The 14,649-nt window shown below is 49.7% G+C and overlaps 1 protein-coding gene across 1 annotated transcript; it reads left to right on the forward strand.

The window, feature by feature from the left end:
- Nucleotides 1-14,161: 14,161 nt before the first annotated feature.
- Nucleotides 14,162-14,401, forward strand: TMEM238L (transmembrane protein 238 like; the record flags this gene model as incomplete). The annotated part of the gene is made up of 1 exon (XM_080712123.1): nucleotides 14,162-14,401. The coding sequence occupies one exon, from the start codon at nucleotides 14,162-14,164 to the stop codon at nucleotides 14,399-14,401; it is 240 nt and encodes a 79-aa protein (XP_080568249.1).
- Between the last annotated feature and the right edge of the window lie 248 nt (nucleotides 14,402-14,649).

Raw genomic sequence — 14,649 nt, forward strand, 5'->3', positions numbered from 1 at the left:
TGGAGGAAAAACAGATCCCATAACCCACATCCAGCACCCTCTGTCTCCTCCATGGGATGCCAGAAAATGAACCCAGGCAAACCCTCTGCCTGGCCTTATGGGAAAGACAGAGCTCAGGCTCCACCCTCATGTAGGCTGGAACCATTGTGGGCTAAGCCTCTCTTTCTCTGTTCTTGCTGTTGCCTCCTTTAGATATTTTCTTCTGCTCTCAGCCCCCTCTTCTGAATCCGGGTATCATTTACCCATCACCCTCTGCCAAAAAGCAGTGCATGCTGGTAAATTCCTTGGGGTGGGGGTGGAGAATGCCCCTAAGAGAAACTCCTATTGAAGTATCTTGTGCCTAACCTAGATTTACATATCATATATCTGAGCTAGATTCCACATGTGTATCTTTCTGGAAGCCAAGCTGAGCAACAGAAGTTCTCTGCAGAGGAGGGAAGGCTGAGTTCTGGCCCCTTGGGTTTGACAGCCCCAGCTCCCTTTGCAGGCGAGACACTGACCTGCATTTCAAGAGACCAGATAAGTCACGAGGATCAAACATTCCCAAAACTGAACAATAGAGGGGGCCTGGGGAAAAACTATACAGGATGGCACATCCCCTTGAACATGGCTCTGGGACCTGGTGGGCAGAAGACATAGGACATCTCATCCCCTATAATATGGTATTTATACCAGAAGCAATAGGGGTAGGCTGGATGAGACAGCTTCCCCTTGACCTACTAACCTTTTTTAACTGACTGCTTTCACCCTGGCAAACAGTCAAGGACAAATGCACGTTGTCCCAAATCCCTCTTTCGTTCTATCCCCGTGTATAGAAAGCTACAGAGAGATTCTGTGTTTGTTTTGGTGGCACTAGGTATTGAAGCCAGGGGTCATTCTACCCTCTGAGATATACCCCCAGCCCTATTTTATTTTCTATTTGGAAACAGTCTTGCTCAGCTGCTGAGGGCCTCCCTGAGTGGATGAAGCTAGCCTCGAACCTGCCATCCTCCTGTCTCAGTCTCACAAATACCAGGATTTCAGGTGTGCACCACCGTGCCTAGTTAATAGAGGGATTCTATAAGATCATGTTCCTCTTCTTCTCCATCAAAACCAGTACTGAAAAGACTGCATGTCACATCTGAATAGTCTGATCTGTAAGTGTCCAGAGAGGGGATTCACTTTTAAAAATCCTAACTTCTGTTATCCTGACTCACCAAACAAGCAAATGTTTATTAGGTGCCCAGCTCTGGTGCCAGGCCCTGGGTTGGGAGTAAGCCAGACATGATTCCTGTTCTCATCTTTGTTCCCAAAGTGAAAGATACATCCACGCTAACTGTGCTGAGTTTTTAGCGGGTGGTTGTGGGAACACAGATGTCCAACCTAAACTTAGAAGAGAACAGAAAGATTCCTGCAGGCCATGGCATCCATGCTGAGAAAGCTAAGGAAAATAAGAGTTGGCAATACTTGGGAGACTAAGACATGAGGATTGCAGGTTCAAGGTCAGTCTCGGTAAGGTAGTGAGCTCTTCAGCAATTTAGCAAGACTTGTCAAAATAAAAAATAAAAAGGACTGGGGATATAACATGGAGGTAGAATCCACCTGGGCTTAATTCTCAATACAAAAAAAAACAGAGTTGGCAAAGAGGGGGAAAAGTATTTGAGGTGTAGACAATGAATTGTACGCACAGAAGCTAGGGGTAGAAAGAACATTATGAGATTAGGAATCTGCCTGGCCACTTCCCTAGCCTCCCAGACATTCTGCTTCACCCTCTCTTTCCTGTCCCTCATCTGTTTTCCCAAGTGCCTTACAAGCAGTTTCTCCCGGGGGCACATTGCAGCCCTCCTGGAGTCTACGGTGGCTATCAGTGGATTCCCACCGAGTCTCAACAGCAGAGAGCACTCCTAAGGGGAGTGCTCCAAAGCTCCCTGTACCAACCAACAGGCCATGAGGTGAAAGAGCAGGAGAGAGCTATCCAGGCTGCCCAAGGCCAGGCCAGAGGTCAGAGCAGGTTCTAGACAGCTTCAGCAAGTATGAGACTCCCATCAGCCCAGAGAGGAGAGCATTTGACAATGAGGCCAGAGGGGAAGAGTTCCCTTTGGATGGCTATTTGTTGGAGCGGACTCCCTTCACTCCTCAGCCTTCCAGCCTCCCCATCACCATGGCAACCTCTCTCCCAAGAGGCCTCTGGGCATCTCCATCCCTCACAGCAGGTTTATGTGCAGAGTCAGAATCCATCCTTGTTCCCACTGCATTGTGGGAGATTCCATGGTGGTGGTATCTTGGTTTATAAGGTATCTTGGTTTATAAGGATGCCCCACTCTCAACCTGGCCTCTCTCCCTTAGAAGCCATAGTTTGGGGAGCCCATAGACTTTCAGGCTCCTTAAGGATGGTCATATCCTTCATTTGGACCCATGTCAATGTAGCAAAGTACTTTAGCTCACCAGTCCACACACAGTCGGGTCAGAACCAATCTTCGGGTGGTTCCAAGTGCTGTCATTGATTGGCGTTCCAGCACCTTGAGGGACCAGGCAGGCAGATCATTACCCTGTCTTCTGACATGAATGCATATTTGAGATAAGCCCTGTTAATGATGCCGTGGCATGCCTCAATGTATTCTTAGGTGGGAGGAGAGGATCAGGGGTCCAGGGCTGGCTCACTAGGAATCTGTACTCCTTGCACCTCCCCTCATGAGCCCCAGAGCTTGCAGCCTGCACACAGCCACGGGAAGAGGGCCTCAGAAGATGTTTTCATCTTGAGTGTCTTAGCAGGAAGAAGTCTGGGGACAACCATGACTGTACAAAGGGATCCAAACTCCAGGCTCCTTTTGCGGTCCGCAGCAGCACCTGCCCCCATTTCCTGCCCCTTAAGCTAAGATTACAGCAGAGAAAACTGGGGAAACATTATAAGGAAAGTCTCTAACCATCAATCATCCGCACAAGGACCTCCTGCATGAGTGTGGACCGGGGAATATGCCGTGGTCACCCTGAGACAGGACATCTGAGAGGCTTGTGCCCAAGACCATTGTCTCCTGGACATCCGAGTTGCAGATGGACCTCCTCTATGCGTGCAGCCAGGTCAAACACCACATTTCTGCAGCAAAGAAGCCCCTACAGTGATTTTCCGCAGGCCTGTGGATCAGAGGACTAGACCCGCTCCCATGTTCTCAGCTCCTAACCTGTGCTCCCTCTCTCCATAAGCTACTCTGTTTGGGAATATTTTGAATTAGTCTGAATCCTAAGGTAATCAATGTCATGTTGAATCATATTCTATGGAACAGTGTCTGATGTGTGTTCATTCTGTGTCATTAGGAATTTCAAAACTACATGCACTAACTCCCCTCTCCTCTGAAGTGGCTCTCAGCATCACTCCAAGCCCTTCCCCCACAGAAAGAACTGGAAGGAAGGGGACAGTGTGGGTTTTGTGTGTGGTTTCTTGGGTGCCTCCTGGGATCTGATGGCCCTATTCTGAAATGCTATGGGGCAGAGAGACCATCCCCTGGCTCTCTCCCTCCCCACAAACCCAGTTTTATTTTTGATATTTTTAAAATTTTATTTTGTAGTACTGGGGACTGAAGCCAAAGGCATTCTACCTCAGACCACAGATTTCTTTCTTTTTTAAATAGGGTCTTGCTAGGTCACTGAGAGTCTCACTAAGTTGCTGAGGCTATCTTCAAACCTGAAATACTCCTGCTTCAGTCTCCCAAATACTAGGATTACAGGCATGCACTATCCTGCCCAGCACACGCCTAGTATTAATACCAAAAATATGATAGGAAGAAAGGCTCTTCCAGAATGAATCAGTGGTTCATAAAAGGCAGCAGCTGTTCCAGAGATGGCCTGCTGATATTCTTGAAGAGGTGGTCTTCACACAAATCAAAGGAGAAAATTGCCCACCTGGAGCCTACCTTCATCCCCCACCCAGATCCCTAAGCACCTGCAAAGATGGCCAGGTACTGTCTGAAGTGTTCTCCTATGCAGATTTCCACACAGCTCCAGAGAACCTGGCACTGGGCAGCCAACTCTCTGGGGGCTCCAGAGGTGAACCTTTGCGTCTCAGAAACCATGCTTGCTTCCCCTGTGGTCACAGGGGTGAAAGGAGGGATCCCAGAACACCTCTCAGTCCAGGTCTTCTCCTTCCTTCTCCTTCTTCATCTCCTTCTCCTTCTCCTTCTCTTTCATGACACTGAGGATGGAACTCAGAGCCATTCTACCTATGAGTTACAGCCCGAGCCCATTTTATTCTTTATTTTGGAACAAGTTCTCTCTATGTTGCTGAGATCCTCACTAAGTTGCTGAGGCTGGCCTTGAACTTGCGATCCTGATAGTTTACCAGTCGTTGGTCACCCGGAAGATTCCTCCAGGCCCCCATCTCTTCCTCCTGCTCAACACTTGTTCTTTCTTGACAACGTCTTCGATTTTTTCTGTGTGGCAGTGGCTCCCTTAAACCATTCCCATATATCTAGATGCCTAAGGCACATTGTGTGAGCTTTCTAACATGGCTGTAAAAACAACAAAAATCAACATAAGCTTAATAGCTTAAACACACACACACACACACACACACACACACACACACACACACACTTCTTAGCTTCCAGTTCCAGAAGTCAGAAGTTGAATGTGAATCTCAGAGAACTAAAAGTAAGGTGTACATCAGAGCTGGGTTCCTTCTGAAGGACATAGGGAAAAATCCATTCCTTTGCTTGTTGTCTGGGGGCTAGGGATCAAACCCAGGGGCATTCTACCACTCAGCTATACCCTCAGTGGTGGGAGAAGAGGGAACAGGGTCTCGCTAAGCTGCTGAGGCTGGCCTTGAACCTGTGATCCTCCTGCCTCTGCCTCCCAAGCACTGGGATTAGAGGCCTGTGCTCTTGGTGGTCCCTTCCATCTCAGAGCCATAGTTTCATCAATCTGACCCCTTCTTCTGTCACCTCACCTCTCCACCTAATCCTCTGTTATCCCTTTTTACTTATGAATGCCACAGGAGAGGACTTGGTTCCATGAAGGGTTCGAGGAGTCCCAGTGGGGGAAAGAGGGTGACCCCAACTCAGGACCTGCAGTGTCTTTGGCTTAATTGACCAAAAGGAATTTCCGCATGAGTCAGTCAGAGGCCTAGACCGAGATTTATTTAATACTCAAGAGTGAGCGACATGCTTTGGGGTTCACAGTTCTTCTAGAAAAGTCTTTCCCGAGGAACAGGTGGGAGGAGCTGTGTGAGGATGATGCCAGTGCTGTGGTCACAGGATGATTCAGGTGTACTGGTCATCGGCAGGGTTCTAAGAGGGTCTTCATTGTCTTATCACTAGTTATGTATTTAGAGGTAGGATACTTGGAATTGAACCCAGGGGCAGTCTACCTCTGAGCTCCACCCCCAGCCCTATTTTTTATTCTTTATTTTGAAACATGGGATCACTGAGTTGCAGAGGGCCTCACTAAGTAGCTGAGGCTGTCCACGAACCGCGATCCTCCTGTCGCAGCCTCCCGTGTACTGAGGTTACAAGCAGATACCACCACGCCTGGTTTATATGGAGACTTTACATGGGGCCCGCCTGGATCATCTGGAACAATCTCCCCATCTCAAGATCCTTGTATTCGTTTGCCCAAGCTGCAGTAGCAAAGTACCACGGTGTGGGTGGCTTAAAGAAGAAAAATGTGTTTCCTCCCAGTTCTGGAAGCTAGAACTCTGACGGATGCCTTGTCTCTGGTTTGCAGATGCTATCCCTGCCTCTGGGCTCACATGGCCCTTCCTCTGACAGGCCTGCATCCTACCCGTGTCTTCCTAGAGGGACTCCAAGGAGATCTGTCTAACTCCCACCCTTGGGACCTCCTTTTAACTTAATGACCTCTTTAAAGACTCCACCTCCAAATCTAGTCACATCCCGAATTCCTGGGGACCCCAACACACGGATATGGTGGAGACATGAGTCAACCCGCAGTGTCCCTCAATCACACCTGCGCAGTTTCTTTTGCCACACAAGGGGACCTACTCACAAATTCCAGAAATTTGCATGTGGACACCTTTTGGGGGGCTCTTATCCAGCCTACCATAGGAGCCTCTGCCTCAACACCTCCAGCAGCTTAAGCTCTACTGTCCCCAAACTGAATCTCCTCCCTCCGTTCAGCCAGTTCCCAAGCCAGAAATGTTAGAGACTACTATTTCCCTGAAAAAAGTATCTTTTTCCCTATTGTTTCTGATAATGGAACCTCTATTTTAGGTGGATACACCTGTAAATCTCTGTCCTTGGGAGGGTGAGACAGGAAGCTCACAGGTTTGCAATCCTTTGAGAGTAATCAGCTCTTGTAAAAGAGACACCATATATTGAGAGCCCCTTATGCTTTTTTTTTTTTGCATAACTGGGGGGTCAAACCCAGGAGCATTCTACTTCTGAGCTACACCCCTAGCCCTATTTTTTTATTCTTTATTTTGAAACAGGATCTTACTAAGTTGCAGAGGGTATCACAAGCTGCTGAGGCTGGTTGTAAACCTGAGCTCCTCTTGTCTCAGCCTCCCAAGTACTGAGATTACAAGTGTGCACCACTTTGCCTGGCTCCCCTTACCCTTTCTGCCATGTGAGCTGCAAGAAGTCAGCCATCTGCAACCTGGCAGATGGTCCTCACCCAAACCAGCCATGCTGGCACCTTAAGCTCAGACTTTCAGCCTTTGAACTGTGAGAAATAAACTGGTGTTGTCTGTAAGTCACCCCATCTGGGGTACTTTGTTATAGAGCTCAAAACAGCCTAGACAGAAGGAATTCATTAAAACCGTGATATTTGTTGCTACCTTTGTTCCAAGAAGAGAGAATTCCAAGCTGAGTTTGGTAGTGCATGCCTGAAATTCCAGTACTTGGGAGGCTGAGACAGGAAAATCCCAGGTTCAAGGCTAGCCTTAGCAACTTAGTGAGACCTTGTTTCAAGATAAAAATAAGATAAAATAGGGCTGAGGGTATGGCTAGTAAGTAGGATGTCCCAGGGTTCAATAAGAAGAAAGAGGAACCAGGCATGGTTGTAATCCCAGCATTTGGGAGGCTTAGACAGGATAAACGTGGTTCACAGACAGCCTCAGCTACTTAGCGAGACCCTGTTTCAAAATAAAGAGTAAAAAATAGGGCTGGGGGTGTAGCTTGGAGGTAAAATGCCCCTGGGTTCCATCCCTGGTACTGCAAGGAGGAGGAGGAGGAGGAGGAGGAGAAGAGGAGGAGGAGGAAGAAGAAGAACAGGAGGGAGAAAAGAGGAGATAAGGAGGAGGGGAAGACAGAGGAGGAGGAGGAGGAGGAGGAGGAGGAGGAGCAGGAGGAGGAGGAGGAGGAGAAGGAGGAAGAAGAGAGGAGATGAGGAGGAGGAGGTGGAGGGGAAGGAGAAGGGGAAGAGGTGGAGGAGGAAGAGGAGATAAGGAGGAGGAGGAGAAGGGGGAGGGGAGTGGGAGGGAAGGAAGGAGAGGGGAGGAGAGGGAGAGGGAGGAGGAGGGGGAGGGGAGGAGGAGATTCCAGACTGGAGATCCTCCTAACATCCAGACTAATTTGCTAGGTAGGCACTCAGGACTTGCTCAGAATCTTTGTTAAGAACCTCTCAGAATGCAATTAAGAACCCCACGTAAATTATTCTGGAACCATAGACAGACGCTCCACCAGTGCCCATCCCTGGAAAAAGGGGAGAAAGCCCCTACTAAAGACCTGGGGAGAGGGCGTGGTGGCTTCCTGGAGCCAGGCTGAGTAACCAGACTTAAGGATTAGCACCAAGCTTTTGGCCAGGGTCCAGGGCAGAGTGGCCCTTGGTGGGCTCACCGCTACAAAGCAAGAAAAGAGTGAGGGGGCTCCTGAGGAAGCCGGGGTGTCTGGGGTGTGGTGGGCGTTGACTCCGCGTGGCAGGAGTGGCAGAGGAGGGATGGAGAAGGGGGGGCCAGCAGGGATCTTGGGTCCCCGTGTGGGAAAGGCGTTGAGGTGACCAGCCACGCCTCTTCACTCTAGGAATGGCTGCCGAGCCCGCCTGGACCTGCTCTAGGCGACGGGAGAAGGGTGTGAACGAAACAAACACAGATTCCTGCACACTGGCCCTTTCTCCCTGTCAGACGAGGACAGGCCTGATATGAGGACATCCTCAGCCACAGGGAAGGCCGTCTGACACTGAAGATGGGTGGCCGGAGTCCTCTACAGAGAGGGGACAGTCGTATGAGACCGGAGTAAAGAGGTGGCAGCCCGAACATTCCAGAGGAGGGAAAGGGACAAAAGGGCAGAGGAGATCCCGTGACTTGGAGACTCCTCCTGCTGTAGTTTGGATCTTAGATGGCCCCCAAAGACTCATGTGTTAAAGGCCTGGTCTCCACTAGGCGTTATTAGTAGGTAGAGAGGTGTGTGTGTGTGTGTGTGTGTGTGTGTGTGTAAAGGGGATTAAACCCAGGGCATTCTACCTCTGAGCTACATCTTGAGCCCCTTTATTTTATTTTATTTACTTATTTACTTATTTACTTATTTTGGTGGTACTGGGGAAGGAACCCTTCTACCTCCGGGCTATACTCCCAGACCTATTTTATACTTTATTTGGAAACAGGGTCTCACTAACTTGCTGAGAGCCTCACTAAGTAGCTGAGTCTGGCTTCGAACCTGCGCGATCCTCCTGTCTCCGCCTCCCAAGCGCGGGGATTACAAGCGTGCGCCACCACGCCCGGCATCCAGCCCTTTTTATTTTATTTCAATCACAGTCTTTCTAAGTTGCTGAGGCTGGTCTCAAATCTGCGGTCCTCCTCCTGTCTCAGCCTGCCAAGTTCTGGGATTACAGGCATGTGCTACCACGCCCGACTAAAATCGTGAAATATTAACAAATGAATTCACTAGTCTTTTACAATAAGTAATAGAAATAGCCTGTGAGAAAACTGGAGCGGGAGGCACATGTGTAACTGAGGCTTGATAACCTATGCATCGCTAAAGCAGGAAGGTTCAGAGACTGGAGGACGATGAACAGAAAAAGCCAGGTTGGCAGAAAAGGAGTGTGTGTGTGTGTGTGTGTGTGTGTGTGTGTGTGTGTGTGTGTGAGATTGAGCCCAAGGGTGTTCTACCTCCAAGCGACCCCCTAGCTCTACATTATGTTTTATTTGGAAACGGAGTCACACTAAGTTGCTGGGAATCTTGCTAAATTTTTGAGGCTGGCCGCAAACCTGCAATCCTCCCTTCTCGGCCTCCCAAGCACTAGGGTCACAGGTGTGCGCCACCATGCCCAGCTAGTGGAAGGGATTTGAAAGACAAACTGGTATTCTTTTGCAACGAGGAAGTAAAAGCTCAGACAGGGTAAGTGACAGGCCCAAGATCACACGCCGATGTGTGGTATTCTACTAAGCTCTCTGAAAAGGCGGGAGGCCTATGGGGCAGGACAGCACGGTCAGCCCCACCCAGCCTCTGAGCCCTGTCACCCCGGGAGGTGACTAGGCCTGGATCCTCCAGAGTCAGCTCTGGGAGCTGTGACGCTGGGTCAGCTGAGCACCAGGATGGCCCCTCCCTGTCCTTGTCCCGGCCTCAGCCTGCCCCTTAGGACCCAGGTCACAGGGAGGTTGTCATCCTGTGACATCACCGAGGGGTGACAGATGAGGATGACTTTGCTAAGGGAGTCACAAGGTCTCCGTCACCAAGCAGAGGCGGTGCTGTGAGGCTGCAGGCGAGGGACAACCCTCTCTGATCCAGCCCAGCCCCACAGCAGAGGAGGCTAAGTAGCTGAGGCTGTTTGCAAACTGCAATCATTCTGTATCAGCCTCCCAAATGCGGGGATTAGAAGCGTGCACCACCATACCTGACTTTTATTTATTTTTTTTTATTTTGAAACAAGGTATTGCTAGGTTGATGAGAGTCTCACTACTTGCTAGGGCTGGCTTTGAACCTGTGATCCTCCTTTCTCAGCCTCCCAAGTACTGGGATTACAAGTGTGCACCACCACACCTGACTAGCAAGACCCTGTCTTAAAATAAAATGAAAGAGGCTGAGAAGACTATAGCTCAGTGGTAGAGAGTTCCTGGGTTCAGTTCCTAGACACACACACACACACACACACACACACACACACACACACTTATTTATCTCCATTACACTTCCAGCCTCCTTAACTGTGAGACAATACGTGTGTTGTTGGAGCTTCTGGGTTTGCAGTACTTGGTTGTAGCCACCCTGGAAACGCTGTTTCCAACAGTGGGCCCTGTGGATCTCAGTGGGAACAGGAAAACCAGCTGCTCCTGGTCAAGCCAGCTGGATGTTTCCTACAAACCAGCTACCCTGGTCTAGGGTGGCCTTTACTCCAAGATTTCTGTGTGTGTGTGTGGGGGGGGGGTACTGGGGATGGAACCCAGGAGCATTCTACCTTCACACTACATTCCCAGCCCTATCTTTTATCCTTTATTTAAAACAGAGTCTCACTAAGTATGTCTCCACTCCAGGACTGGAGTCACCTGGCTTTTCATCAGATGCCCCAGTTGGTTTCTCCCAGCTGAGCAAATACCCACCCTGCCCTCCACACAGGAAACGGGAGCAAGAAAGCACCAGGGCGGGTGGAGGGCTGCTCAGAACCTGGCCAGGCTGTTGGGGACTCACAGATAGCAAGATGGCCGCAGCCAAGCCACAAGAACAGGTGCAGAATCAGAGCTCAAGGCAGCCCACTTCTGTGAGAAGATAGGTGTGGATGGTTCTGGAGGATGCTCCAGAGAACAAATCCATCAGTGCCTTTTGTTCTTTTCACTTGTAAAGATGTCATAGTGGTTTAGCCAGAAGTGTGTGTGTGTGTGTGTGTGTGTGTGTGTGTGTGTGTGTGTGTGAGAGAGAGAGAGAGAGAGAGAGAGAGAGAGAGAGAGAGGAGAGAGAGTGGGAGAGAGAGAGAGAGAGAGAGAGAGAGAGAGAGAGAGAGAGAGAGAAATAGTATAACAACCCTATAACTGTGGGTTCCAAACCTATGGATTCAACCAACCTTGAATCAAAAGTTTTTTTGTTTTTTTTCTGGTGCTAGAGATTGAATCCAGGGTATTATACCTAAGAGCTAAATGCCCCAGCCCTTCTTGTTTTATTTATTTATTTATTTAGCTACTAGGGATTGAACCCAGGGGCATTCTACCTCCAAGCTATGTTCCCAGCCCATTTTATTTTTTGTTGTTGTTTTTGTTTCCTTACTTGTTTTTTGGGTTTGGGTACTAGGATTTGAACCCAGAGGTATGCTACCTCTGAGCTCCAGCCCTATTTTATTTTTTATTTTGAAACAGGTTCATGTTAAATTGATGAGAGCATCGTCGCTATGGTACTGAGGTTGACCTCGAACCTGCAATATTCCAGTCTCAGCCTCCCAACTACTAGGATTACAAGTGTGCGGCACCATGCCAAGCTGAATCAGAAGTAATTTAGGAGCCAGCGTGGTGGCATACACTTGTAATCCCAGCATTTGAGCGGCTGAGATAGCAGGATCCCGGTTCACTGCCAGCCTCGGCTACTACTTAGTGAGGCCCTTTGCAATTCAGTGAAACCCTGTTTCAAAAAAAAGAATAAAAAAATAGGGCTGGGGGTGTCACTTGGAGGTACCATCTCCAGTACTGCAAAAAAAAAAAAAGAAGTAATTTAGAAAAAAAACAATCACACTGTACTGAATACAAATATTTTTCTTGTCATTATTTCTTAAACAATACAATATAATAACGACCCACATAGCATTTACATAGTATTAGGTATTATAAAGAACCTAGGGAAGACAAAGCACACAGGAGGGTGTGCACAGATTATATACCAACTCTGTGCCGCTTAATATAAGAGCCTTAAGTCTCTGCAGGTTTTGATGCTCATGGGAGTCCTAGAACCAATTACCCATGTTCCCGAGCGACAACTCTAGAACTGAAACTGTTGAAAACACCTAGAATCCAAAGTGCCAGCATTACCCGGAGGTGCTCAGCATCTGTGTTGAGTGAGGCCGACCGGAAGTCGAGATGGCCGGAAGTTGATGTCGGCCGGAAGTTGAGATCGACCGGAAGTTGAGATCGACCGGAAGTTACGCCCAGCTGGAAGCGAGGTTGGCCGGAAGTAGAGGGGCACTGAAGAGGTTTTGCCATGTCTGGCTTCTCTTTGACCCAGCACGGGGGATAAGAGTCACTAGTCAACCCTCCTGGCTAACCAAGACAAAGGGATTTTTCAGCATACAGAAATTTTAGGACTGAAATCATTGTTCTCCACATTACACACACACACACACACACACACACACACACACACACACACGTCTCTGGAAGAGTCTACAAGCAGCTAGGCCAAATGCCCCAGCCAGGTCCTGCACAGTCTTGGGCAGGATGCTGGACCCCTGGGGAGAGGCCATTGCTGCGCCTACTTTCTTCCCAGGAAACTCCCTCCTGGTGGAAGCTGGGACCATGGAGTGGGAGAATTGTCTTCCCTGGTGATTGAAACTGTTCCTGAACAGGTACTCTCCCCAGGGTAAGCCGAGAAAATATGGAGACACGGGTGGCAGACCTTGAGATGCCCAGGCTGACTCACCTGGGCCACATCTCCTTGTGTTTTGGCTCCTAAAAATTCCGGCTTACGCCCACCCCAGTACTTTTTCTAGAAGTTCCTCTTTCGCCCTAATTTTTCTCATAGGAAACTTAAGTTTGAACTACCCATTTATTCTCACCCTTTGGGAAAGGTGAAAGAGAAAGTAGAAATCATCTCCTTTACTCGCGTGGGGAAACTGAGTCCCGGAGGGCTTAGGCATCTTGCTGGAGGCGCTGGTCTGAATCAGAGACAGGTGACTGTCTGTGTGATACAGCCAAAGGACCAGCAGCAGCTGCGTCTTTCTCGGGTGACGTTCACTTCACGGTGATAAGATCTCCCCATCTTTCACATAAGTCCTCAAGTCAGGGCCATCTGCCAGGGCACACGGGTGCTGTCTTTAATGGGCAAATGAAAGCAAACATAAAGTTACCCAGTGTTGAAAACACAGAGTCAACGGGCCATTGTAAAGCACACTCTCTTTTTTGAGGGGGGGCTTTCTGGGGACTGAACCCAGAGGCATTCTACCTCCAAGGTATAACCCCAGCCCTATTTTTATTTCTGTTTTGCAACAGGGTCTCACAAGGTTGCTGAGGGTCTCACTAAATTGCTGAGAGTGGCCTCAAACCTACAATCTTCTTGTCTCAGCCTCCCAAATGCTGGGAATACAGATGTGCACCACCATGCCCGGCATATCAACATCTCCTGACTTGTGCAGATGGTCCACAGGGTGTTTACTGCAGCCAGAGGTCAGAAGTCCTTTCTCTCCTTAGTGTAGGCTCTTTCCACTCATCTTCCCCCAAGTTGGCCTCTATCCTTATTGTCCATCATCACAAGGCACTGTCAGATCCTTCCACCTTCAGAATGGAGAACCTCCTCCCCAAACCAGCACACCTTCTCTTGCTAAAAATGGCCAGTTCTTTTTTTGCATGTGGCAGGGGCTTGGGAGGTGGTTACTGGGGATTGAACCCAGGGGCACTCGACCTCCAGGCTCTATCCCCAGCCCTCTCTTTTCTTCAGTTTGAAACAAAGTCTTACTAGTTTTCCAACAGTCTCTACTACGTTGCTGAGGCTGGCTTTGAATCTGCGTTTCTCCTGTCTCAGCCTCCCAAGTACTGAGATGACAAGTGTGTGACACTATGCCTGGCTACTGACCAGTTCTTATAGCATTGTTTCAGAATCCATTGATATCAACAAACTCTCACCCACACCCTTCACGTAAAACCTCCTTTTTCTAGGAGGAAGACAACCCCAGTCTCCCACACACAGACGAAGCCACCCTGTGTCAGAATCAAAACATTCAGGCTCTGGCTCCCACATCAGAGCACAGAGGACAGGACAGACCCTGCCTCAGGGCCACCGGACCCCTGAACTTGCATTTTTAACCCAGGCTCACCCCTGCGTGTGGCTGGTTGGTTCCCGCCATGACCAGCCCAGTTTCCAGTGACATCAGACTGTTTGGGACTGCATCATTCCTGAGCCATGAAACTGTTAAGAAATATCCTGCCCCACTGGCTGCCAGACTCATAGAGGTGGACCCACGTGTACTTCCTTGTGGCTCCGAGACGCGGCCGGCCGGCTGGCTCATTCACTCGCACCCAGAGGGAGAGGAGGCAGCGGAGGGCAGGTCTGGCACCTGCCATGCAAATCACTCGGGGAGCCTAGCCGGGCGCCTCCCGCTTCCCCGGGCAATGCTCCTGGGCAGGACTTGCGGAGGACGCCATCGCTGGCGCTGCGTGTGCCTGCCAGTCATCGCCCTCCTGTGCGACGCTCTGGGCTTGGTCCTTTTGCTGGTGGGGATCTTCGCCACGCTCGATTACTGGGACTTCTTGGTCTACACGGGATCCTTGATTATGGCTTTCAGTTTGCTTTTCTGGATCTTCTGGTATTCGTTCAACATCCAGGTACCTCTAGAGGAACTGAACTTGTAGTTTGCCCCCTGGCAGAGGAGGAGAGATGCAGATGCCTGGGGCCGCTGGGCAGTGGCATGTCGCGGCTCCCACCCAGAACGCCCGACCGGGACCAGGTGAGTGAACTGCAATATCTGCCTGGCAGGTGGCCAGGGAGGCCCGGCAAGCAGAGACAGGCCCACACTGAATAGGTAAGCAGCGGGGTGACTGTGTCTGGACCAGGGATTCTGCACACCGGGGCCCCACGTGAGTGCCACACAGGACCAGCC

Source organism: Muscardinus avellanarius (assembly GCF_963383645.1).
Source record: "Muscardinus avellanarius genome assembly, chromosome: 16".
Taxonomy (NCBI): domain Eukaryota; kingdom Metazoa; phylum Chordata; class Mammalia; order Rodentia; family Gliridae; genus Muscardinus; species Muscardinus avellanarius.